Source organism: Castor canadensis, chromosome 16, assembly GCF_047511655.1.
Source record: "Castor canadensis chromosome 16, mCasCan1.hap1v2, whole genome shotgun sequence".
Taxonomy (NCBI): domain Eukaryota; kingdom Metazoa; phylum Chordata; class Mammalia; order Rodentia; family Castoridae; genus Castor; species Castor canadensis.
The window spans coordinates 32113854-32137651 of NC_133401.1; the positions used below are offsets into that span (position 1 = coordinate 32113854).

The 23798-nt window shown below is 49.9% G+C and overlaps 3 protein-coding genes across 8 annotated transcripts; 2 read left to right on the top strand and 1 right to left on the bottom strand.

Annotated features, from left to right (window-relative positions):
• Positions 1 to 813: 813 nt before the first annotated feature.
• On the bottom strand, positions 814 to 2689 carry LOC109683031 (probable ATP-dependent RNA helicase DDX52). Its single transcript, XM_074058577.1, has one exon. It carries the CDS (start codon positions 2286 to 2288, stop codon positions 1287 to 1289), a length of 1002 nt encoding a protein of 333 aa, XP_073914678.1. The 5' UTR covers positions 2289 to 2689; the 3' UTR covers positions 814 to 1286.
• Positions 2690 to 6201: 3512 nt separating this feature from the next.
• Positions 6202 to 14488, top strand: Znf324 (zinc finger protein 324). Of its 3 annotated transcripts, XM_020158660.2 has the most exons (4): positions 6202 to 6655; positions 8759 to 8885; positions 9312 to 9428; positions 10240 to 14488. In XM_020158660.2, exons 1-4 carry the CDS (start codon positions 6635 to 6637, stop codon positions 11703 to 11705), a joined length of 1731 nt encoding a protein of 576 aa, XP_020014249.1. In that variant the 5' UTR covers positions 6202 to 6634; the 3' UTR covers positions 11706 to 14488. The 3 variants fall into 3 exon arrangements, with proteins under 3 accessions (XP_020014249.1, XP_073914666.1, XP_073914667.1); XM_074058565.1 differs by lacking the exon at positions 6202 to 6655 and having other exon boundaries at positions 8758 to 8885; positions 9260 to 9428; XM_074058566.1 differs by lacking the exon at positions 6202 to 6655 and having other exon boundaries at positions 8762 to 8853.
• Positions 14489 to 14761: 273 nt separating this feature from the next.
• Positions 14762 to 19747, top strand: Znf446 (zinc finger protein 446). 4 transcript variants are annotated; one of them, XM_074058572.1, is made up of 6 exons: positions 14762 to 14882; positions 16100 to 16481; positions 16557 to 16758; positions 17043 to 17137; positions 18523 to 18607; positions 18790 to 19747. In XM_074058572.1, the coding sequence occupies exons 2-6, from the start codon at positions 16140 to 16142 to the stop codon at positions 19347 to 19349; spliced, it is 1284 nt and encodes a 427-aa protein (XP_073914673.1). In that variant the 5' UTR covers positions 14762 to 14882; positions 16100 to 16139; the 3' UTR covers positions 19350 to 19747. The 4 variants fall into 4 exon arrangements, with proteins under 4 accessions (XP_073914673.1, XP_073914670.1, XP_073914671.1 ...); XM_074058569.1 differs by having other exon boundaries at positions 14819 to 14871; XM_074058570.1 differs by having other exon boundaries at positions 14819 to 14871; positions 18793 to 19747.
• Positions 19748 to 23798: the final 4051 nt, after the last annotated feature.

A 23798-nucleotide genomic window follows, 5' to 3' on the forward strand; every position in this document is an offset into this window, starting at 1 on the left:
CTTCTTTTAATGTTGTGATCTTCCCAGAACAGGTGATACTGTGAGGAGCTGCTGCAAGACCACCTCCCACCTGGCTCTGACATGTGACTATTTCCATTTTCCTCCAAGATTGTGATGAGATCTGAGACTTCCTACTTCATCCCTGGCCCCTCTGGATGATAAAATTGCTTAGCTGGAGTTCAGATTTGGTCTCTAAACAAGGTGTCCTATAACTCATGTTGCTGTTATCTTGCTCCTTTCATTTCTGCCACTTTTTTGGGTATGTGGGTACTGTGGTCATTTTCCCCCTCACCATCTATGTAAGTAATACACTGTCTAATTCTAAGGGGCTCATTGTCTATTTCCTGGATGATCCCTGGCCCTGCCTGCTGTATGCTGGACAACATCCATCAAATCACACAAGAAAATGTAAGCTGGCAACTGTGACTGATGAAGGGTATAAAAGTGGAACCTCTTCTCCATACCCTTGGATTTGTCAGAATGTCTGTAACCTCAGGTTTCTGCTGTAGTCAGCGCTGGCCCTTCAGTGGAGAAGTTTCATCATGGTTATTCCTTTTGTGCAGTCATGATAAATTGCACCCATTTCCTCTGCATTTGTACCTAGTAGCCCTAGATTCTGAGGCACTGGAAGGAAATTGGTAATTGCTAAAGTGCCAAGAATATGTCCTTTCACTTGAATGCCCCCTATTCAGGGAATCTTTGCCATCTTTTCTCTATTAGGCAGCCAAAGGAATCTTCCTCAAAAGGAAGATGGGGCCCTGGCCTGAGATGTTCTTTTTTTTTTTTAAATATTAAAGAGAATTTATTTCTTCTTGATAGACTACATGCGCTACTCCTTATCTACCCCTCCCCCGCCAAAACAAATGTGAGGAAAGGGATAGAGGGGGTATTCAATCTCAACATTTTAAAATTCTGTTCTAGATGCCTCTCCACAACATACATCACACTTTCCTTCACACTTGAAGGGAAAATTCCTTAAGAGTTCACCACATTTGGGTGTTGTTACTTTTACCATAAGCATTTGTTCTTCTATAAGAAGTATGTCTCTAGATTCAAACCACAGAAATGTCAATGATATTTCCATTATATAATTTTCACATATGAATTGAAATGTGACATGATGCATTGATAGCTTAGTGATTATTTTTCCCCAGACTCATGTATTTGTAGTTGATTTCAGATGTTTGGTAGCGGTGATTGTAACACTTGAAGTATTCCATGAAAACAACATTCATGCTGATATCATGGTATCATAAAATTACATTTTCTTTTTTTAAAATTTGTTTTTAACTTTTGCCTTCAAGGGTTACCTTCTTCTTGCTGCTCTGGCCAGTGGCCTTTTTCTGCTTAGCTTTAGCTTGCTCTAAGAAATATTTTGGAGTTGTACTAATACTCTCCCTTTCCAGTGGTTTCTTAATCATTTTTTTCTTTTGTTTGCTTAGCAATTTCTGGAAACCTTTTATGTATTCAGGTACAGGACATCCAGCCTGCTGTATGACATTGGCAACACTTCTTAATAATGGTTTATCATCTTCAGTAAAAAATGTAACAGCTTTTCCTTTATGCCCTGCTCTTCCAGTTCGACTTATTCTGTGGATATATTCCACTGAGCTGGTTGGAAAGTCGTAATTAATCACCAAGTTCACACCTTTAAAATCAATGCCTCTTGCAAGCAAGGCTGTACAAATAAGAACCCAAATTTTTCCTGCTCTGAAGCTATGGACTGTATTATCTCTCTGTTGCTGTGTTCTTTCCGCATGAATAACATCTACATTAATACCTTCATATATAAGCTCATGAAAAAGTTCTTTAGCCCTTTCAATGGACTGAACAAAAACAAGAACAGGTGGATTGAAACCCTTTTTAACAAGTTCTCTCATGGCCAGAAGTTTTCCAGTCTCAGACCCGACAAAAAGAAGCTCTTGTTCTACAGTCTCTACTGCAGAATTTCTTGCTCCAATGGATACAGTGATGACATTGTCTAGGTTGAGTTTGCACCACTGCTCAACATCATATGCAAAAGTTGCACTGAACATAGCTCTTCTGATCTTGTGGGATGTGCAGGCCAGGAAAATGGAAGCCAGCTGGTCTCTAAACCCAGTTTTGCCATCCTCAAATAGTTTGTCTGATTCGTCTACTACCAGCCACTCAACACTTGTTAGGTCTATCCCTGGTGGATCTTGCTTTAATAAATAGATCAGTCGATTTGGAGTAGTCACAAGAATATCAAACTTCTTAGATGACTTAGATCTGAATTTCTTGAATGCCACTGCTGCTTTGTTGATCATGTGTATCCTGAATCCTGTTCCCTTGGAGATTTTAATTAACTCTCGGTGAATCTGGTTGGCAAGTTCTCATGTTGGAGATATAATCAAGGCTCTGAAACCTTTATTTGTGGGTTGTTTCAGCTGCATTAAAATGGGAATGCTAAAAGCTAAAGTTTTCCCAGATCCTGTAGGAGCAGAAGCCAAAAGTTCCCGACCATGCAGCATAACTGGAATGGCTTGCATTTGGATTGGTGTAGGCATTTGGAAGCCCGAGTCTAGAATGTTCTGAAGCAGTCGAGAATTAATTTTATATTCCCGGTCAAGTTGCTGAAATGTAGCAATTGGGTCAGGAAGATCAGTTCCTTGAACGTGAATTTTGTATTTATTCCTGAAGAAATTTATCTTTTCCTTTCTGAGCTGAGATGTTCTTTACAGTCAGGACCTGGCTAGCCTCATCTCCAGCAAGGAATTGCAGAGTCCAGCTCCAGATAGAGGTGTTGGACAGGGTCAAGACATCCCCAAAATTCTTGTTAAAAATAAATGTAAGCCAGGCACTGGTGGTTTACACCTGTAATCCTAGCTATTTAGGAGGCAGAGATTAGGAGGGTCGTGATTTGAAGCCAGCCCTGGGCAAATAGTTTGAGAGACCTTATCTCAAAAAAAAAAAAACCCATCAAAAATATAGGGCTGGTAGAGTGGCTCAAGTGGTAGAGCACCTGCCTAGCAAGTATGAGGACATGAGTTCAAACTCCAGTACTGCCAAAAAAAAAAATAGAAAATAAGCAACACAAAACAGAGCTAGAAGAGTAGCTCATGGGGTAGAGTGCCTGTTTTGCAAGCATGTAGCCCTTAGTTCAAACCCCAGTCCCACCAAAAAAATGTTAAAAAATTAAAAGGACCAGCCAGGAGTAGCAATGCACAGCTGTAATTTCAGCACTCAGGAGGCTGAGGCAGGAAGATTGTGAGTTTGTGGCCAGCCTGAGCTACATAGTTTCAGACCAACCTGGGCTACATAGTGAGGCCCTGTGTCAACATCCCTCCCCAAATGTTTTTTAAAGGACCAATCCATAGGCACTATCTAGAAGTTGGATGATTTCACAGTGGTTATGGCCTGAGCTGGTCTATAACAGCAGTAGCGACCATGAAGATCAGTCTGGTTGGGCAATTGTCCCAACCAAATCCTGATCAGTTGTCAGGGGCCTCGTTTAATGACCTGCCCTGCCCTCCTTACATTAAGGAGGTTAAGTCCTGATTTCCTGATTCCTCCTGGCCCTAGGAAGAAATCCAAACTCTTTAAGTTTCCCCATGCTCTGGCTCATCCTCCTCTCACTCTCCTACCCATGCTCACCCATAAACTCCTGGAGCCTCTTGACCGACCCTAACCTTTCTTCCACCCTAAAGACCCATGCTATCCAGCTTCTGGTGCACTCTCCTGTGCTAAGACACTTTCCCCTACCTGTGACACCAGGAAGTCCTTACTTGTCCTTCAATCATAACTGTCTTAACAGCCAGGACAGTACTGAAATAATAGCTAACTTGAATTGAGAGTTTAGTAAATCCTAGTTGTGGTGATTTGCACATAACTTTTCATTTGTTTAAAGCTGACTTGCAAGCAGGATGTGGTGATATATGGCTGTAATCCCAGCACTAAGAAGCTGAGGCAGGAGGATCTTGAGTTCCAGGCCAGCTTGGGATTCTTAAGAGACCCTGCTTAAATTAAAAAAAAAAAAAAGCTGACTTTTAGGTTAAGTCTTGAAGATGGTGAAGTAGTCAAAGGCATACACTGTGTGGCTTCATATTTCACCTGGGCTGATAATCATCTCTGAACTCTGGGACATGTGGCTCAGTTTCCCTGATAATAAAATAGGTATGGCAATGACATGGTTTCCTCAATGATAGATAAAGGACATAGAGCAATATCTGGCATGATTCAGCATTGTGCAAATGTTTGTGACTACCTGTGTTTTATAGATGAGAACATGGGCGCTTTATAAGAGGTCCAATCAGGTTTGTTAGGATGCAACTACCAGCCCCGGGTGATGTCCCTAGTACAGTCCTGGGCAACATGGGAATATGAGGCAGGGAGAAGAAGCTATTGTGTGTGCAGACTTGCTGGTATTTTTTTTGTTTCAAGCTTAATTCATTAAATCATTGAGTCATTAGCTGGGCGCTGGTGGCTCACGCCTGTAGCAATCACTACTCAGAAGGCAGAGATCAGGAGAATCTCGGTTTCAAGCCAATCTGGGCAAATAGTTTATGAGACCCTTCTTGAAAATACCTAACACACACACACACACACACACACACAAAAGGGCTGGTGGAGTGGCTTAAGTTGTAGGCCCTGAGTTCAAGCCCCAGTACCACAAAAAAAATTATTAAATCATTAAATAATTAGCATTTCAATGATTAGAATTTCTAAACATTCTCCTAAATAATTACACATTGGAATGATAATTTAAAATAGCCTAAAGGCTTACTAAAAATAGTTTAGCCAGGCGTGGCTCACATCTGGTGAAGGCACTGAGTTCAAACCCCAGTACCACCAAAAAAAAAAAAAAAACCCAATAGTTTAAAGGCTGGGCACCGGTGGCTCACACCTGTAATCCTACCTTCTCAAGAGGCAGAGATCAGGAGGATTGTGGTTCAAAGCCAGCCCGGGGCAAATAATTCAAAAGACCCTGTCTTGAAAAAACCTCTTACAAAAAAAAGGGCTGGTGGAGTGGCTAAGCTGTAAGATCCCTGCCTAGTAATGTGTGATGCCCTGAGTTCAAACCCCAGTGCCACTAAAAAAAAAGAATGAAAGAAAGAAAAAGAAGTGGACACAATGAGAACTGTCTAAAGATCCTAAAAACATGAGTCTCACTATGGAACAACAGAGAGAAAACCTTTTATTCTTTACCAATAATAGGATGAGTCTGCATTGAGACTGCTCTGCCTTCTGATTTCACATGTACCAGTCACTTAGATTGGTCTAGAGAGAAAAGGAACAAAGAATCAATATTGTGACAAGTGGAGCAAGGCAAGAACTAGATAGCCTAAGTGAAGGACAGACCGCAGGATGTCAATGAGACACTTCTCCTCCTTAGGAAACACCTGTTTGCGTCTGAAAGGCATCTCCGCCCTCAGGCAATGCAAAAATAGGCTATAAAACCCACTCTCCACCCTGGCCCACGGGATCACCAGTTTCCGGGTCCCCCTACATTCCCCAATATTCAGTCTTTCTCTTCTCTTTTCTCCAACTAAATTCTCTACAGATAACATCTTTCCGACCTCTGCTGTTAGAGTCTGTCTGTGCTTTCATTCTCAGAGCAGGCTCAAGAACCCTGAGCACCTGAAATTCCTGCGAGTGTCGTCCGTGCATCATAAGGACAAGAAAGATTGGGAAAGAACTTTCTGCCCAATGTAAGCTTACAAGGAAAGCGGGAAGTTTGGGCAAGTGTCTTTAAACAATTCCCAAACTCAAGAAAAATCTAGGCTAGGGGCTTGCAATTCCTGGTGTTGACACTTTACAGGACTCTGAAGCACAGCAGTCAAACCCTCGCCCGCCCACAGCACACAGCAGAAAAGAGGCAGAGCTGGGATTTGTACCACGCTCTCTGGGCTGCTGTGTCGGCTGTGTTCTCCTTTGTGCTTCTCGCTGATGTCCTGAAACCTCGGAAGTTTCCACTTCGGTAACTCCAGGGTCTAGCTCTGGGCCGCTTGGGTGGGAGCGGGGGACTCGGGACCCCGCGCGAAGGCCCAGTCGCGAAACCCCACTTCGGTGGAGGGCTGGAGGAAACCTGGGTGCAGTCTCCAGGATCATTTTCTATTACCTCACGCTCCAATGCTTGGCCGTTGCCATGGATACCGGAAGGCAGGCAGAAACTACACCACCCAGAGGGCTCTGCGCATTCGCCCCAGCGTGCATTGGGCAAATGAAGGCTCGAGGGCGGGACTTCCTGCGTTCGGGACTGTCACTTTGCTGCCGGGCGTCGGGCCACACCGGTGATCCTGGCCGGGGCGTGAGGGGCTAGGCTGGGCTTTTCCGGAGGTTCTGGAGACCCAAGCCGAGGTCTGTGAGGAAGATACTATCGGAGGACCCGCTTCGTGCCACGCCTGCGCAACGGGACGGCGGGCGGGTAGCTCCGCCCCCGAGCCTCGGTTTCCCCTAGCCACGCAAGGGCGCCGGGGTGGGGCACTCAGGCTGCGCCCGGAGCCACGTGTTCTCTAGCCCCCGCTGCAGTCCCACAGCGGTCCCCTGGGCCTTCTGCGCCTTTTGCCTACGGGGAGACTGAGGCAAGGGCGGGCCGCGCGAGGCTGCGGGCAGGGACCTTCGGAGCCGGGGTCTCCCGCCCACCCGCTTTGGCTCGCCCCAGCTGCAGGTTCAGATGGCGGCGGCGGGGGCGCGGGTAAGTAAGAGCGACCTCTCCCATGGACCCGAGTCTTAACGATCTGTCTAGTCTGGCTGCCCAGGCCGGGTGGGAAAGGCGGTTGGTCCCAAAACCCTCAATACCGGTCAGTGAGGCTTGCACCTATGGGGTCCCTACTTCTGGCAGCCAAAGGGACGAGGTCTAGAAGGAAGTTCCTAGGGAAGGGTGCCAAGGCTGGGAGGGGAGACTGAACCTTGATTATTCTGGAACGAGTGTTCAAAATGTGGAGCGTCCCCCGGAGAGGAGTCTTGTGTGCCTGAAATGGCAGGTAGAGGAGTTGGGACTTTGTCCCCAGGGCGTTGGGAGCCATAGGAGACTTGAACCACAGTCTGGATATCCTCCCATTTAGGACTTTTTTTTTAGCTTGAACTCAGGGCCTCTCGTTTTGCTAGGGAAACTTTCTACACTTGAGCCACATCTCCAGCCCTTTTTGGTTTTAGGTAGGGTTTGAGTTTTTGACTGGGCCAGTCTTGGATTGCGATCCATCTACCTATGTGTCCCAGTAACTGGGATTAGAGGTGAGAACCACCATGCCCAGCTTGTTTGTCAAGATGGGATCACCATAACTTTTTGCCTAGGATGGCCTGGGACCATGATCCTCCCTATCTCCACCCCCCCAGTATCTGAGATTGCAGGTGTATACCACCATGCCCAGCCCTTTCAGTTAGGATTTCTAAAGCCTACTTCTTCCTGAGTGGAGAACACACATAGAGTGGGGTCTCTGTATGAAGGGAAGTGGCTACTGCCACAATCCAGGTGAGCAGTGATGGGCCCTAGCCTAGATGGGCAGTGATAGTGGGAAAGTGGTTGAATCATAGGTAGATCTGCTGATTCTTCAGGTGTGGGTTAAGAAAGAGTGTGATACATAAAGAACTGTCATGAGTGCCCGGGAGGATGGCGCTGTCATAGACAAATGATAATTGGAATGAAAAGGAGGTTTCTTTCAGAGGAAGATCAGGAGTCTGTGATGTCCCAAAGTGGAAGGTTTGGTGGATCTGAAGTTGTGTCTATTGGACAGGGTCCTGGTGTCTTGGGCCAAAGCAGGGCCTAGAAATTGGGCTGCAGAAGGGAAGATCTCATGGACTCAACCAGAGATGGTCAGTTAGGACCTGAGAACAAGGAAGTGTCTGGGGATGCCTGGGGCTGTGAGGGGAAGAGTCTGGCAGGTGGTGGAGGTTCAGGGGAGTGGCAGTAGAGTGGAAAGGAAGTAGAGGGAGCAATACTGTGGAGGGAGGAAGGGACTGACTTCCTGTGTGTCCACCAGTCCTTGGGGCCAGCTGGTGGGGATCATCCAATTCCTGTAGGGAGGACCAGCCTTAAAAGTCAGGCATGTGCAACAGAGAAAGATCTTATAGATGAACATGACTTTGGGCTCTGAAGCTGGGGCTTATACAATTGCTTCTTACAGGTATAAGAAGGGCACATTTGGTCATGCTGGGGAATGAATACATGCCTGGGACTGCCCTTGGTGTGGCAGCCAGCTAAGGGCCCTAAGCATTGTTCTCATTTGTTTGTGTAGAGTGGGCAGTGGAGAGGCTGAGTGACCTTCTGTGGCCTGGGCAAGAAGATAGACAGGTAGAATCAGACAGGTGAAGGAAGTGCCATTTGAAGATAGGTCTGATGTAGAACTGGGGAAGGAGGATGGGTATTCAAGAGGCATAGTTGGGGAGGTGGCCATTAGGACAGGGAATTTGTACTGGGTCACACAGCTATACCTTTTTTTTGTGTGTGGTACTGGGGCTTGAACTCAGGGCCTACACATTGAGCCACTCCACCATCCCTTCTCTGTGAAGGTTTTTTTCTAGATAGGGTCTTACTATTTGCCTAGGCTGGCTTCGAACCACAATCCTCCTGATCTCTGCCTCCTGAGTAGCTAGGATTATAGGCATGAGCCACCAGCACCCACCCGAAAATTAAAACTTTCTTCTTGCCCCTCTCTTTTTTCTTTTTTTTTTTGGTGGGACTGGGGTTCGAACTCAGGGATTTGCATTTGCAAAGCAGGTACTCTTCCACTTAAGCCATACTTCCAGTCCACACAGCCATACCTTAAACTGTCTATCTCCTTCTGCCTGCTTATTGTAGGGCCTGATGACCTTCGAGGACGTGGCTGTGTACTTCTCCCAGGAGGAGTGGATGCTCCTGGATGCTGCTCAGAGAGCCCTTTACCGCCGTGTGATGTTGGAGAACTTTGCACTTGTGGCCTCAATGGGTAGAGCCCTGGGTCCTCCATGGGAAGTGAACTTGGTGCTGGACTAGGCCATTAGGACTGCCCCCTCTCCTCCCTAGCTACCCATGAGCAGGACCTTTTGGATAGGGACTATGTGAGATGGGGGTCAAAGCCTTGAAGACATGCAGTCTGGTTGGCTTAACCATTTCTTGTGTCCCTGTGGTGCTATCTTTCTGTGTTCTTCTGTGCCTGGGCCCATGACCCTTCCTTTGGTGCTGCTGACCGAGGAGTTTCTAATGGGGACCCTTGAGCTGCCCCTGAGATTCTCTTTTGTGTTGTGACTTTTGGGTTTTCTTGTTTTTAGAAATAGCACTGTCTATTCCCATGAAGCCCCATCTCCTGCCATCTGTTGATAGGTAGGCTAACTGCACCTGGGGCTGCCTTCTCACCTGATCTCCTCCCTCCCAGGACTCTCTACCTCCCGACCCCGTGTTGTTGTCCAACTCCAGCGTGGTGAGGAACCCTGGATTCCCAGTGGGATGGACACAACCCTGGGCAGGAGCACCCACATGAAGCCCAGCCTTGGTGAGTCAGACTCCACCTGGGGTGAACTCAGGGTTAACCTGGATCAACCCTGTCTCCACTTCCTGGCCCCATAGACATACAGTACCCTTGTCTCCTGCTTCCCACCTGACTTCCTACTGAAAGCTGTGTCCCAGACTTCCCTTGAAGGGAGAGCTCCAAGAGAACAGGAGCTGGGTTCACACAAGAAGTCACCACCAGGCAGTGGTGAGACTTGTTCAGAGGCCCTCCCTCAGCTGGGCTGTGTGGCTTCCTCCTCCACATCTAGTTGCCACATTTGTGGGGTCATTCCTTCTCCCTTCATTCATGTGTTCAAGTGTTGACTGAACATTTGCCATGGCCAGGCAGTCCTTGGCACTGGGGACACAGCATCAGCCAGGATACTCATGTCTTGCTTTGGAGCTGATGTCAGGAAAGAAGCAATCAGTAACTCAGTCTGTAGCCTGAGTTGGAGACCAGCGCAAGGAGAAAAGTGGGCTGGGGAGCGAGTACTGTGGGGAAGGAGAATAGGCCCTGGGAAGTGTGTCTGGGGGACAGCCAGCGCAGAGGCCTGGGCGGTGTGCAGTGAGTGGCTCAGTTTTCTGCATGGTACATTATAGGTGTCTGAGGTCTGGAGTCTTGACCATGGGGTCCTAGATGGAGAGGGCAGATGCATCCCACTCCCTTCTTGCAGGACCAGCCTGGTCCTTTGCTTTTTTCCCTATGCTTCTATACCCAACTCCTAGGTCTCCCCTGCCTGCCCATGCAGGCTACTCTGGTCACCCCCTGGCCAGATGACCCAGGAAACCACTGTTCTGTCTTTCCTTGCCTTCAGGTTCCCATTGTCTGGAAGAAGGCAGAAATGTTTCTGGAGAAGCAGCCCTGCTCCAGGCTGTCCTGAATAACCTCGGTGGGATGTCTACTACTGTCCTCCCTGCTACTGGTACAAAGAGCCTGGAGGAACAACAGGGTACCTCCCCATCTCAGGAGAGAAAACCCACCGGGGTATCGGTGATCTACTGGGAACAGCTCCTGCCAGTCTCGGGGAGTGCGGAGGCCAGTGTCAGCCTGAGACTGACCTCCCCCCTGGAGGCTCCCGAGGGCGGCCCATCCAAGGGGAAGGCCCTCACAGGCCGCCCGGCGCCGGGGAAGCAGCTGGCGCCGGGGAAGCAGCTGCGGGCAGCCCAGCGGCAGAAGCCATGCGAGCAGCAAGCCTCCTCCAGGAGAGCCTTCCCGAGCATCCTGGACCTCGGAGTCATTCGCGCTCGGGGAGAACACCGAGTGGGTGCAGTTTGGTCCGAGTCTCAGAGACTCCCCGGCGCCCAGGAGCCCCAGACCTGGGACGAGCTGGGTGAGGCCCTCCACACTGGCCCCAGCCTTCTCCCAGGGGAAAAGCCCTTCGAATGTAGGGCGTGCAGCAAAGTGTTTGTGAAGAGCTCCGATCTCCTCAAGCACCTGCGCACCCACACTGGGGAGCGGCCCTATGAGTGTGCGCAGTGCGGCAAGGCCTTCAGCCAGACATCGCACCTGACACAGCACCAGCGCATCCACAGCGGCGAGACGCCCTACGCCTGCTCGGCTTGCGGCAAGGCCTTCCGCCATAGCTCCTCCCTGGTGCGGCACCAGCGCATCCACACGGCCGAGAAGTCCTTCCACTGCGGTGAGTGCGGCAAGGCTTTCAGTCATGGCTCCAATCTCAGCCAGCACCGCAAGATCCACGCGGGCGGGCGGCCCTACGCCTGTGCGCAGTGTGGCCGGCGCTTCTGCCGCAACTCGCACCTGATCCAGCATGAGCGCACACACACGGGCGAGAAGCCCTATGCCTGTGCTCTCTGCGGCGCGGCCTTCAGCCAGGGCTCCTCGCTCTTTAAGCACCAGCGCGTGCACACCGGTGAGAAACCCTTCTCCTGCCCACAGTGCGGCCGCGCCTTCAGCCACAGCTCCAACCTCACGCAGCATCAGCTGCTGCACACGGGTGAGCGGCCCTTCCGCTGCGGAGACTGTGGCAAGGCCTTCGCCAAGGGCGCAGTGTTGCTCAGTCACCAGCGCATCCACACGGGCGAGAAGCCTTTTGTGTGCACTCACTGTGGCCGTGCCTTCCGCGAGCGCCCTGCGCTCTTCCACCACCAAAGGATCCACACTGGTGAGAAGGCCATGCGGCGGCCCAGGGCTGTCTCCTGCCCACCAGCCAGGCCTCCGGGGGAATCATCAGAAGGTGCTTCCGGGAAGGATGACAAGATAACTTCTGCCACAGGCCCAGCCACAGTCCTAAAGGCAGCCCCAAAGCCAACTAAGGCCTGAGGCGGCAGCTCTGGCCTTTCTCAGTGTTCTGTGAATTCCTTCCACAGCTACAAAGTCCATTTCCTTTGCAGATCCACAGTGGAGAGAAGCCTTGTGTATTCAAGCCAGACATGAGGGAGACTCTTTGGCTTCGGTTCCTTCCACTTTGGCCACAGCTCACATCTCCATCCTCCAAGAGGCCATACCGCAGAGACATCAGGGATACAGACTTGGTGCTGGGATTTTGGTAGGGCCTATACTATGCGCAGAGCCAGTGGGAGACCAACAAAGAGCCTTGTATGGTGATGCCACTTCAGTATTTCATGACTGTGAAACGAAGGTGAGGAGGAAGTGTAGGAATGGGGTGGGAATATCCTAGAGGAATCTGCCTGAATACAAATGCAGTTCAGAATACATCCCTCAGGTCTCTGTTTATCCAGGGCTTCCTTGTCCTGGCCTTTGGCAAGTGATTGGGCTCTGAGCCTCAGCTTCCTCCTCTGGGAAATAGAAAAAAGAAAAAGATTTGGGCCCTTGGAGGGTGGTGTTTGTTAACAGACACCCTGCCTGGCAGGGTCCTAATAAAGTCCAGGATATTTTCACTGCCATCCCCTGTTGTAGGTGCTAAGAAAGTTCTACCAGCTCTCTTGAGTCCTGTGCTGGTATCCCCACCTCAAAGATGAACAAATTAAGGCACAGGGAGAAGTGAGTCGCCCATGTCATACAGCAAAGCTGGAACTAGAACTCAGGTGGAACCTACCCAACATCCACATGCCTCATCCCACAACCCCCTCATTCTAGTCTACCAAGTGTGAAGGCCTGGCCTGGCTCACTAGCATAGCAGACTTCCAGAGGTGGAGGCCCATGCCAGAATATGTGGCTTTCAGCATTGGAAGACAGATCGAGGATGCTGGTTGCCCAGCACTCATTCACATCTCATCCAGTCCCTGGCACCAGCTCTTTTAGCAAACCCAATGTATGAGGAACCTTTATATCTGAAGAAGTAATGATAACTTCAGAGGAAGCAAAGTGGGGCTGCTTATTTTTGCTGGGTTTGGTGGCCATGTGCCCATCTGTTTGTTCTCCCACCTTGGTTGGAAGGTGGACAAAAAACCAAGAGGATTTGGTATTGCCTGAAACTGTGTGTGGCAGCCTTCAGAGACTACCCTGCCCAGCATAATGCCCGTGAACAGTGGGGACAGATGTGGGGTGGGGCCCAGTTTGCTTCCTGTGACTTCAGCAGACCAGATTCTAGCCTCACCTGGGGCCATACTAACAAGGAAGTTAATGGTCTTTTTATGGAGGGGGGGGAGGGGGAGAACAAAAACTAGCATTTACAACTCAGAATGGATTTAAATTGTTATTTCTTGCCCAGGAGTGTGAAGTCCACAGCCACAGCCTCAGCCTGTTCTCTCCACTCCAGGGCATGGTTCAGGTTTTAACAAATTCAAAGATCCTTCCTGACAAAGGTTTCTTTTTAAACATCTGTGTGAACAATAACAGGCTGATGGTGGTTTCACCCGAATACAATGCAGAAAATATTAAATTTATAAATGGACATATGTAGACATGCCACTGGAATGTCATCACAGAGATCCAGGGATTTGACTTCAACCTGGGTCTCCTGGAGACACCACACTAGATATGCAGCTGTCTGTAGCCCCTTGATGGCTATAGGTGAGTGGGGGAGACCTGGGCAGGGTAGGGCTTGCCTCCTCCCCCCACCCCAGGTTATGGGAGGGAGGTGGGTGAAGAAACCAAGGCTGGGCTGTTATGCTATCTGCTGTTGAGGCAGAGTGGGTGTGGCCAAGTGTAGTGACCTGGCAAGGTTGACACCAGCCCAGAGTGTGTTCCAGTCCCATCACCTTGAAGACCTTGCAGCCCTACACTCAGCATAGGCATTGCTGTCCCACTCACCCACTTGTGGGACCAGACCCATCTTCTGCCCCACAAACCTCATAAGTTCCTACAAGGAGGGGTGGCATGCAGGGCCCAACTCCCCAAGATTCTGTAAAGGCAGTCCTTCCAAAATGGGCCTCCTGATGTCCTATTGACCCCAGGACCATTGTCCACCCCTTCTAGACAGACTTAGTCTACAGAACTATGAAATGCAGGCAAACCTCCACCCTACCACAGGGGACTGTTCTGGGGAGTCTATGGGATTCAGGACCAAAGGCATCTGTTGAAGTACTGAGTCACATGAAACCTTTCCTGAGCCTCCTGGCCCTTCAGGCTTCTTTCAGTAACTTATCTTGTCTTACCACCAGGCTCTTCACACTGAGCTTGTGCTCTTGTGCTCCACTCCCCTTGACTCTATCTACCTTTTCCAGTACTTTTCTGAACTCTCACCTCTTCCCATATCTTGGTGCCTCTTAAATTCTGAACAAGTAGCAACTGTAAAAATGTTCCTGGGCTTCCTAGGTCAAAAGATTGGACCAGAGCTGGCAGAGTGACTCAAGTGGTAGAGAACCTCCCTAGCAAGCGTGAAGCCCTGAGTTCAAACTCCAGTACTGCAATAAATAAATAAAATTCAAATCCACTGACACCACACTGAAGGAAGTGTTTGAAACAAATTCACAAGCAAGAGAATGGGAAAAAGTCTGAACAGCACTGGCATTCTACAGCTAAAAGTGAATGGGAGGGCTGTCACTGGTATGGAAAAAACCAAATACTAAGTCGACAATGGGGAAAGTGGGGAGCGGTCCAACCAGGCTTACCTGCAGCACAGCAGAAGGCTTGGGAACCAGCAACTCAGCTGGTCTAGGTGAGCTCTCTGAGAAGCCATTAAAGCCCCAGTGTTCTCCCCACCGGTGGGTAGTAAAAGTTCTTTACAGACGATCTGTATAGTCCCAGAGAAAAGACCTTATCCCCCCACTCCCAACATCACAATCTGATGAGGCCACTGTTAAACTGGGATGACGAGCTCTCCCCACACAACTGCTCAGAGGTGCTCCGTGGGACCTCACCTTCTGGGAGGTCTGGAGCAGGTCACTGAGCCGCCGCCACTTTTGGCCTGGGGGAGGGAGGGCGGGGCTTCCAGGGAGACGCTCCTGTCGTTGCTATGGGAACATCTAGAGGCGGGCTGATGTTCTCCAAGTATTAGCGGGCGGAAAGCTGGCTCTGATTGGTCGGGAGATCATACTCAGCCAGTAAGGTTCAGGTCCGTGGTGCATATGCGCAGGAGCATAAGGTCTGTAATGGGTGAGTCCTGGGGCTTGGGTGCAACAAAGTGGGGCTACCAGACAGGGGGAGGAGCCCCCAAACTCTGCGGTACCTCAGACTCCTCAAGAGGAACAGAGCACCTCAGTCGCGAGAGGCCTCTGAAAATTCGGGCCTGTCCTCGCTGAGGCTTATGGGAAATGTATTCCGATGGGGAAGAGGCGGTGCCTGCGTGGCAGGCGCCGGGATTGGCCAGGGCAGCATCGCCGAAGCAACACGTTCTGCAAGTGGCGGGCTGCCGGACAGGCGCAGCGCCACTTCCCGGAAGTAGTCTCGGGCACTCGGGCAACGGCTCAGGTGAGCGCGTTCCTAGATGGGTAGGCGAGGCTTCTTGTACCCGGGTGGGGCGTTCAACCGCCCCCGGGACCTGTGTGGTCCCTGCTTCCGGCACTCTTGGAGCGTCCCCCGGCCTTCACAGGCCTTTCCTCCCACCCAGAACACCGTTCCCTGTATCCAGCTCTGGGCCTTGTCCTCCTGAAAGACCTCTTTCTCTTCCTGTTTTGGGGGACAGACCCCCCCTCCCAGGTGGGCGTGTGTCAGTCTAGTACCTCGCCAGGGTTGGGACAGTTTCCAGCCCTCGACTCCATGCACACATGGTTCAGTTCTGTTTGGTTTTTGCTTTTGGGTTTTACATGCATGGGCCCAAGCTGTTGGAAACATCATTAGTAAGTTATGGTCCCCAAGCACAGTGTCTAGGAGTCCACATCAGCCCTCCTAAATGTACCATCCTTCAACTTTGCTTTACACTAATGTCTAGATTTGTCCCATCCCTAGAGGCAGCTTTTCAAGCAACATGTCCTAGAGACAGACACATTCCCAACACAGCCCAGCGTGCCCTACCTCCTGCTTGCTTCCTCTCCTAGCCTCAAGGATCCCAGTCACTCTGGCCCCTGGCCCCATTCTGTATGCTGAAAAAGCCACTGTCCCATCATCTCCCAACAATCCTGCATCGTGCCCAAATGTTAGACCCAATTGTTTGCAGTTTCCAGGAAGTTTCCTGGACACTTTACATCTAGGCATTTGTCCCCAAGACTTTCTCCTGATCTCAGTTCCATTCTGGTCAGCTCTTATGACCTTCCTCCATGAAGCTTTCCTGGTCTCAGTGTTCTCTGTCCTGGTCTTGGCCCCTGGTCTGGGCCTGGTATCTGCATTCCCCTGGCTAGGTCCTCTTGGATGATACTCTGATCCCTTCTCTATAGGGCTATTTTGGCAGCTGCAAGAAGATCCTTCAAAACAAGAATGCCATCTCCTCTTGGTCCCCTAAACCTGCCCTTCAGAGACCCCGAGAGCACCCTTGAGGAGCCTGAGGCTGCACGGCTGAGATTCCGGGGGTTCTGCTACCAGGAAGTAGCGGGGCCCCGAGAGGCCCTGGTCCAGCTGCGAGAGCTGTGTCGCCAGTGGCTGCGACCTGAGTTGTGCTCTAAAGAACAGATGCTGGAGCTGCTGGTGCTAGAGCAGTTCCTGGGTGCACTGCCCCCTGAGATCCAGGCGTGGGTGCGAGGGCAGCAACCAGGCAGCCCTGAGGAAGCTGCATCTCTGGTGGAGGGGCTGCAGCATGATCCTGGGCAGCTACTGGGCTGGGTGAGTTTGGTGGCATTAGCTTCTTAGAGAGGTGGACTGAAACTAGAGCCCCAGTGACTTGCCTCTTCTCCCCAGATCACAGCTCATATCCTGAAGCCAGAGGTGCTTCCTTCAGTCCACAAGACAGAGGAGTCCTCAGGGCCCACCCACCTCTCAGAAACAGTCGAGCCCCTGAATTCAGCCCCTGGGGAGGGTCAACAGGATGCCAGAGTGGAGGGGTCTGCTCAGCTCACCTGCAGTGTGAAGGAGGAGCCCAGTGCTGATGGGCAGGAGATGGGTGAGGGGTGCCACACCAGGCTGAGGGTTGGTGGAGGGAGCATGCACATCCCTGGAGAGAGGTTCCAGGAGAGGTTGTGCCAGGGCTAAGCCTCCTCATATTAGTAGATGTCCCCAGTTGGGATGGGGACCTTGGAGGGACTGCAGAATTGGATCCCTAGAAGGCAGGGGCACAGGACTGGCTGCCTACCGTGTCACATGGGCAGAGGTGGGCCCACATGGCAGAGGTGGGCCAAGGCTGCAGCAGTAGCACTGACATCCCTTCCTATCTGCCTCACTTCTCAGCATCCTCCAGGCCCCTGCTTCCATCTGAGTCCCCTGAGGGGCATCTTCAACATCAGGAACCAACCTCCACATCTTTCCACCCACCCAGGATTCAGGTGAGCAGCCCCTGATAGGAAATGTGGGTCTTGAGCATGGGAGGTGAGTGTCCCTGGTGGCTGCCATCTGTCCTGTGGCTTTCTAGGCTCCTTGGCCAGTGACTTGTGCTTTTTGTTACTTGTGCTGCCCAGTAATAAAGTAAGTAGCCGGGTGCCCCCAAAGGGACCCAGAGACAGAGGAACAGACTGTTGGTCTCATTGGAAAGGATTTGGTCTCAGGCCATGGAAACTTGGTTTATAGTGGCTAGAATTGGTACGCTTGGCTTTCTGTACCTTCAGAGAAGTCAGTGGAGGAGGTTTGTGGCTCTCAGAGGTTCTAGGCCAGCTCCTGGAGATTTGAACTTGTATGTGCTAGAAAGGTGGGGACAAATGACTCCACACCTGAGATCAGAGGAAGACACTACTCCTGGGACATGCTTACAGTCCTTCTCTCCAGAGATTTTCTCAAAAGGCTGCTGGGCCTAGAAGCTTAAGCTCAAAGCCCTGTCTCTTTGAGCATGAAGTTCCTAGTGTGTGTGGTAGGGGTTTTGTTTTCTCCCTGCCCTTCTGCTTCTAAGCCCCTCTACTCAGGAACTCCCTTCCATAGCAGAATTACTGGTTGATACATGCTTCAAGGGTGAGAAGACTCTCCGTAGCATCCTCACTTCTAGCCAGCACCATTTTCATATGTGGCTACATGTAGCTGCCCTCCCTGCCCCTAGACTTACTTTGGCTAGTCCTTCAGAATTATATTTCCCAACCCAGAAAAACCCTAGACTGTGGGACTCAGGGCAGCAAGGAGGGCAGGCCCTTTGGGCAGGGAATGCATTCCTCAGTAAAGCCATTGTAGGTGGGCCCCTGCCATACCACCAAGCTCATCCTCTCAGGGCCTTGCCCAGATCAACACACAGGAGCTAGCCAGCACTGATGCCCTGAGCATTCTCTACCCCCTCACAGTCCTAAGATCCCGCATTCTGCCCCCCTCCCCATCAGCCAGGTCCCCACATCCAGAAATGTCCTCTACCTTGGGTGGCTCCCCGAAGGAAGAATTTTTAGACTTAATAACCACAGGCTTGGCAGGAAGTGACTGGGTCTCCAGGAGTCCCCTAGTCTCTTGCTTTCCCTCCAGCACACCATGTTTAGGGGTTGCGGCCAGCCATGATGTCCCTTCTAGGCCTCCCCCAAAGCTCACCTGCAGTTTCAGTCTTTGGCCACCACTGGGGCAGCTGAGGGTTACAAGTACTGACAGGTTAGCCAGATGATCTAAAGGCCAACCCCACACTCACAGCACCATCTTGTCTTGGTCTTTTGCTTGCAACAGATGAAGCTTAGGTGGCCTGGTGCTCCCAGGTGGTGGGTAAGATATGATACTGGCCAGGTGAGCAGTAACTGGCTTATCCCTGCAGGAGGAATGGGGGCTACTGGACCCATCACAGAAGGAGCTATATTGGGATGCAATGCTGGAGAAGTATGGCACAGTGATGTCCCTGGGTGAGAACACCTGCCCTATCTGCCTTACCCTGTCCTTCTTTTGGGTCCTGTCATGTACCAGGCCCTGTCAGGGATCCTGAGTAGCTGCCCAGTGCCTGGCTGAATCTCTCTCCTAACAAAGAGTATCCACCCACTCTGGCTTTTGTGTACATGAGCCCCAGCTTGACCATCTCCCACCCCAGCAGGGATGCCACCCACCGAGCCAGAGGCACAGGCTGAGCCAGCGCCAGGGCCTCCACACACAGGACCTGAGGCACGCAGGAGTCACTGCCTGGGAGCAGGGACTGCAGGGCCAGGGCTTGGCCAAGCCAGCACATTCCCTCCAGGTGAGAGCCAGAGCCCTAGCAAGGAGCAACCTAGTACCTGGGAGGGCCCAGCTCCAGGCCTGCCTGCCACACCCCCCTCCAAGCCCACACCTCGAAAACCCTACACATGTGAGCAGTGTGGCCGCAGCTTCGACTGGAAGTCAGTATTTGTCATTCACCACCGCACACACATGGGTGGGCCAGGCCCAGAGAAACCACCAAAGGCACCCTGGGAGCCAGCTGTGTGGCACCCACCCAGGCGGAGCTATACATGTGAGGAGTGTGGGCGCAGCTTTAGCTGGAAGTCACAGCTGGTCATCCACCGCAAGAGCCATGCAGGCCAGTGGCGCCACTTCTGTGTTGACTGTGGCCGCAGCTTCGACTGGAAGTCCCAACTGGTGATCCATAGAAAGAGCCACCGGTCTGAAGCTCTGTGAGTGGCTGGAGAGGGCAGCTACCCTGGGGGCCTCAGGGCCTGAATGCAGCAGCGTCCCAGCCTTGGCTCCAGCCACCTGGAGGCTCTGGAGGCAGCAGGGGCCCAGAGTGAACCAGAGATCCCAAGATCTGCCCCTGCCTGCTGGAGCCAAGCCTGGGTTGGAATCTACTGACTTTGGGGTGATGACCAAATCCCAGGCTCCCCACCTTGCAATGATGCAAGCCCACATTGTCTGAGATCAAGGGTGGATGCCCCAAAACTGCCTTCCCCTTCTTGGACCAGAAGTCTCTGGAAGGCACTGGAAGTCCAGGAAAGCATAGCTGACTTCTATCCTGCTGTATGTGATGCTTGGACTCCCACATGCTAGATTTTTAACATAAATTATACTTTTATAATGGAGTTCCTGACTAAGAATCCTGATTTCTAGCATCTGCTGGTCAGAAAATCAGCAATGTGTTCTTCCTACCTGGCTACTGGAGTCAAGGCAGCTGAGCCCAGAAGGGCCAGCATTACTATCACCAGAGTTCTATCCCCAGAGTACCTTATTTCTTGACCACCCATGTCACTCACCATCACACTGGCCTTTGAGTTTTTGAACCTGGGCTTAGGTGGACAGTAGGGCATTTCCTTTCCTAGCATAGGTGGACAAGGGTGACCTCTGAGAAAACAGGCAACAAATGGGTGCCTCAGGCTATGTAAACCTCCAGGTCAGGGCTGCATCTCATATGAACATTCGTCACACAGTGGTAGGGCAAAGGATCAGTTCCTGCTGCCCAGAGAGCTCTGTGGTCCTTTGGGCAGTCACTCAGAACTTTTTAAAAAAAGTGTAAAGCAGCAGAGTTTATTTGAGATAGAAGTGTAAAGTGGGAAAGTAGAGCCCCCAGAGTTGGGGAGAGGGTACCAAGAGAGGGTGCCCCAGGACATTTTGATGCACTGTATTAGTTTCCTAATAACTGCTGCAACAAACTAGGTGACTTGAAACAACAGGCTTATTCTCCTACCTTACTGCTCCAAAGGTCAGAACTCTGAAACATGTCTCACTGGACTAAATTAAGGTTTCAGCAGGGCTGCAGTTTCCTCCCATAGGCCACCTGAATTCCTTGACTCATGGCTCCTTTCTTCCTGTCTAGCAGTGACCAGTCAAGATTATCTCACATTGCATCACTGACATTCTTCCACTTACAAGGACTTGTGGTGGCTTGGGCCCACTTGGATAGGCAGAGTAATCTCCCCATCTCAAAGTCAGATGGTGGGATTTTTAGTTGTTGTTTTGAGACTGGGTCTCATTATGTAGTCCAGGCTGACTTTGAATTCACGATTGTCCTACTTCTACCTCCCAAGTGCTGGGATTACAGTGTGTACCACCTGATCCACCTTGGTATTTATTTATTTATTTATTTATTTATTTATTTATTTATTTTGCAGTACTGGGGTTTGAATTCAAAGCCTACATCTGGAGCCACAACACCAACCCTTTTTTGTGATTTTTTTTAAGATGGTCTCAAGAACTGTTTTCCCAGAGCTGGCTTCGTACTGCAATCCTCCTCATCTCTGCCTCCTTAGTAGCTAGGATTACAGGTGTGAGCCACTGGTGCCCAGTGGTATTTTTTTATTCTTGATGGGCACATCAGAGTGTTGTCCAGAAGACTGGGTTGATCTGGCATCCAGAGGGTTTCTAGCTCTCTGTACTCTCATTCTTTACTTCCCTTTTCAGTTCCATAAGCAGAACATAATTAAAATGTTTGGTCAGTCTGAGTCCTTCCTAGTTGCTCATGTGTGCTCCCTTTTCCATGAACAGAAGAATGTATGTCCCCCTGTTTGTCACTTACTTGTGCACATGGTCATTTTATTGGTTTGAATTTTTATGCAGTTAGATTCATTCAGGTCTTCCATTGCTTTCCTGATTGCCCATTACATTGACCCCAGACAGATCAGTAGCACCATCAGCCCTTAGGGCGGATTCCAATGTTTACCTCTTAACATTAAAATTAAGTCAGGTCAGTGGCTAGAGGCATGGCTCAAGTGGTAGAGCACCTGCCAAGCAAGGGCAAAGCCCTGAGTTCAAACCTCAGTAATGCCAAAAAAATTAAAAATAGGTCAGGATATCCCTGCCATGGTACCTACCCACTTCCATGTCCTGAGCTGAGATGGGCAGAAAGGTGTCTTCCTACACCATCCCAGATGCTCAAATAACAAGAGTTCCCTTGTAATCTCATCTAACCCTCATGAAGCCCAACAGTCCTTTCTCCAGCCCACCTGAGTCTTCCCAGACCCCTTTACCTTCTTTGGCCATTGCCGGTGATTAAGCCAAACTGAGTCCTAGATACCTCTGTGCCAGAGCTGATCCAATGACTTGGAGAGCTAGAATTTTACTTGGATCTGGATCTGACTCTGGAAGCATCTGTGGGTGTGTTGTAACAGCTAAAATTAAGGATCAATATTCTGTGCTACATTAACATCTAAAACATCAAAAGAATCAGAGCAAAGGGACAAAGATCTGTGTACACTGCAGGTGTTTTTATCATGAGAAAAAAAGACAACCCTAAGTGTTCACTTACAGAAATTTCAGCTGGCCTGGACCTTGATCCTCCTATTTGTACTTCCCAGCATAGCTGGGGATGACAGGCATGTGCTGCTGTGCACAGCCATTGGTTGTGATATGGTCTTGAGACCTTTTTGCCTGAGCTGGACTTGATCTCCTGATCTTTACCTTCCAAATAGCTAGCTAGGATTACAGGTTTGAGCCACCTTGCTTTTTTTTTAATTTTTATTTTATTCATATGTGCATACAATGTTTGGGTCATTTCTCCCCCCTTCCCCCACTCCCTCCCTTACCCCCACCGCCCCCTCCCTCTCCCCCTCTACCTCCTTGCTACCCGGCAGAAACTATTTTGCCCTTGTCTAATTTTGCTGAAGAGAGAGTATAAGCAATAATAGGAAGGACCAAGGGCTTTTGCTAGTTGAGATAAGGATAGCTATATAGGGAGTTGACTCGAATTGATTTCCTGGGCATGTGTGTTACCTTCTAAGTTAATTCTTCTCGAACTAACCTTTTCTCTAGTTCCTGGTGCCCTTCTATTGGCCTCAGTTGCTTTAAAGTATCTGCTTTAGTTTCTCTGCGTTAAGGGCAACAAATGCTATCTAGTTTTTTAGGTTGTCTTACCTATCCTCATACCTGCCTTGTGTACTCTCCCTTTATCATGTGATCGAAGTCCAATCCCCTTGATGTGTTTGCCCTTGATCTAATGTCTGCATATGAGGGAGAACATAACGATTTTTGGTCTTTTGGGCCAGGCTAACCTCACTCAGAATGATGTTCTCCAATTCCATCCATTTACCAGCGAATAATAACATTTTGTTCTTCATGGCTGCATAAAATTCCATTGTGTATAAATGCCACATTTTCTTAATCCATTCATCAGTAGTGGGGCATCTTGGCTCCATATCTTGGGTATTGTGAATAGTGCTGCAATAAACATGGGTGTGCAGGTGCCTCTGGAGTAACCTGTGTCACAGTCTTTTGGGTATATCTCCAAGAGTGGTATTGCTGGATCATGTGGTAGATCAATGTTTAGATTTTTAAGTATCCTCCAAAATTTTTTTCCGAGTGGTTGTACTAGTTTGCATCCCCACCAGCAGTGTAAGAGGGTTCCTTTTTCCCCAAATCCTCACCAACACCTGTTGTTAGTGGTGTTGCTAATGATGGCTATTCTAACAGGGGTGAGGTGGAATCTTAGTGTGGTTTTAATTTGCATTTCCTTTAATGCCAGACATGGTGAGCATTTTTTCATGTGTTTTTTGGCCATTTGAATTTCTTCTTTTGAGAAAGTTCTGTTTAGTTCACTTGCCCATTTCTTTATTGGCTCATTAATTTTGGGAGAATTTAGTTTTTTAAGTTCCCTATATATTCTGGTTATCAGTCCTTTGATGTGTAGCTGGCAAATATTTTCTCCCACTCTGTGGGTGTTCTCTTCAGTTTAGAGACCATTTCTTTTGTTGAGCAGAAGCTTTTTAAAAGTTTTATGAAGTCCCATTTATCTATGCTATCTCTTAGTTGCTGTGCTGCTGGGGTTCCATTGAGAAAGTTCTTGCCTCCTATACCTATTAATTCCAGAGTATAGTGGCTCAATATGTAGGCCCTGAGTTCAAACTCCAGCACCGCAAATATATATATATATGGGCAGGGGAGGAGGGCTGGATCTCAGTGGGCCCTGATCTAACTCCAGTTATGCAAAGGGGTTTTGGTTCTGCGGGGGTCACACAGAGCTCCGTCAGCAGCGCAGGGCAGAGAAATAACAAATGGTAATGATCACCTCCTGGAAGACAATCAATGCGCAGCTGCTGCCCACGACGAATAGAGTCTCAGAGCAATACCATGACTCAAAAGACCAGAGAAGCCAGCTGGGCATCGGTGGCTCACATCTATAATTGTAGCTACTTGGGAGACTGA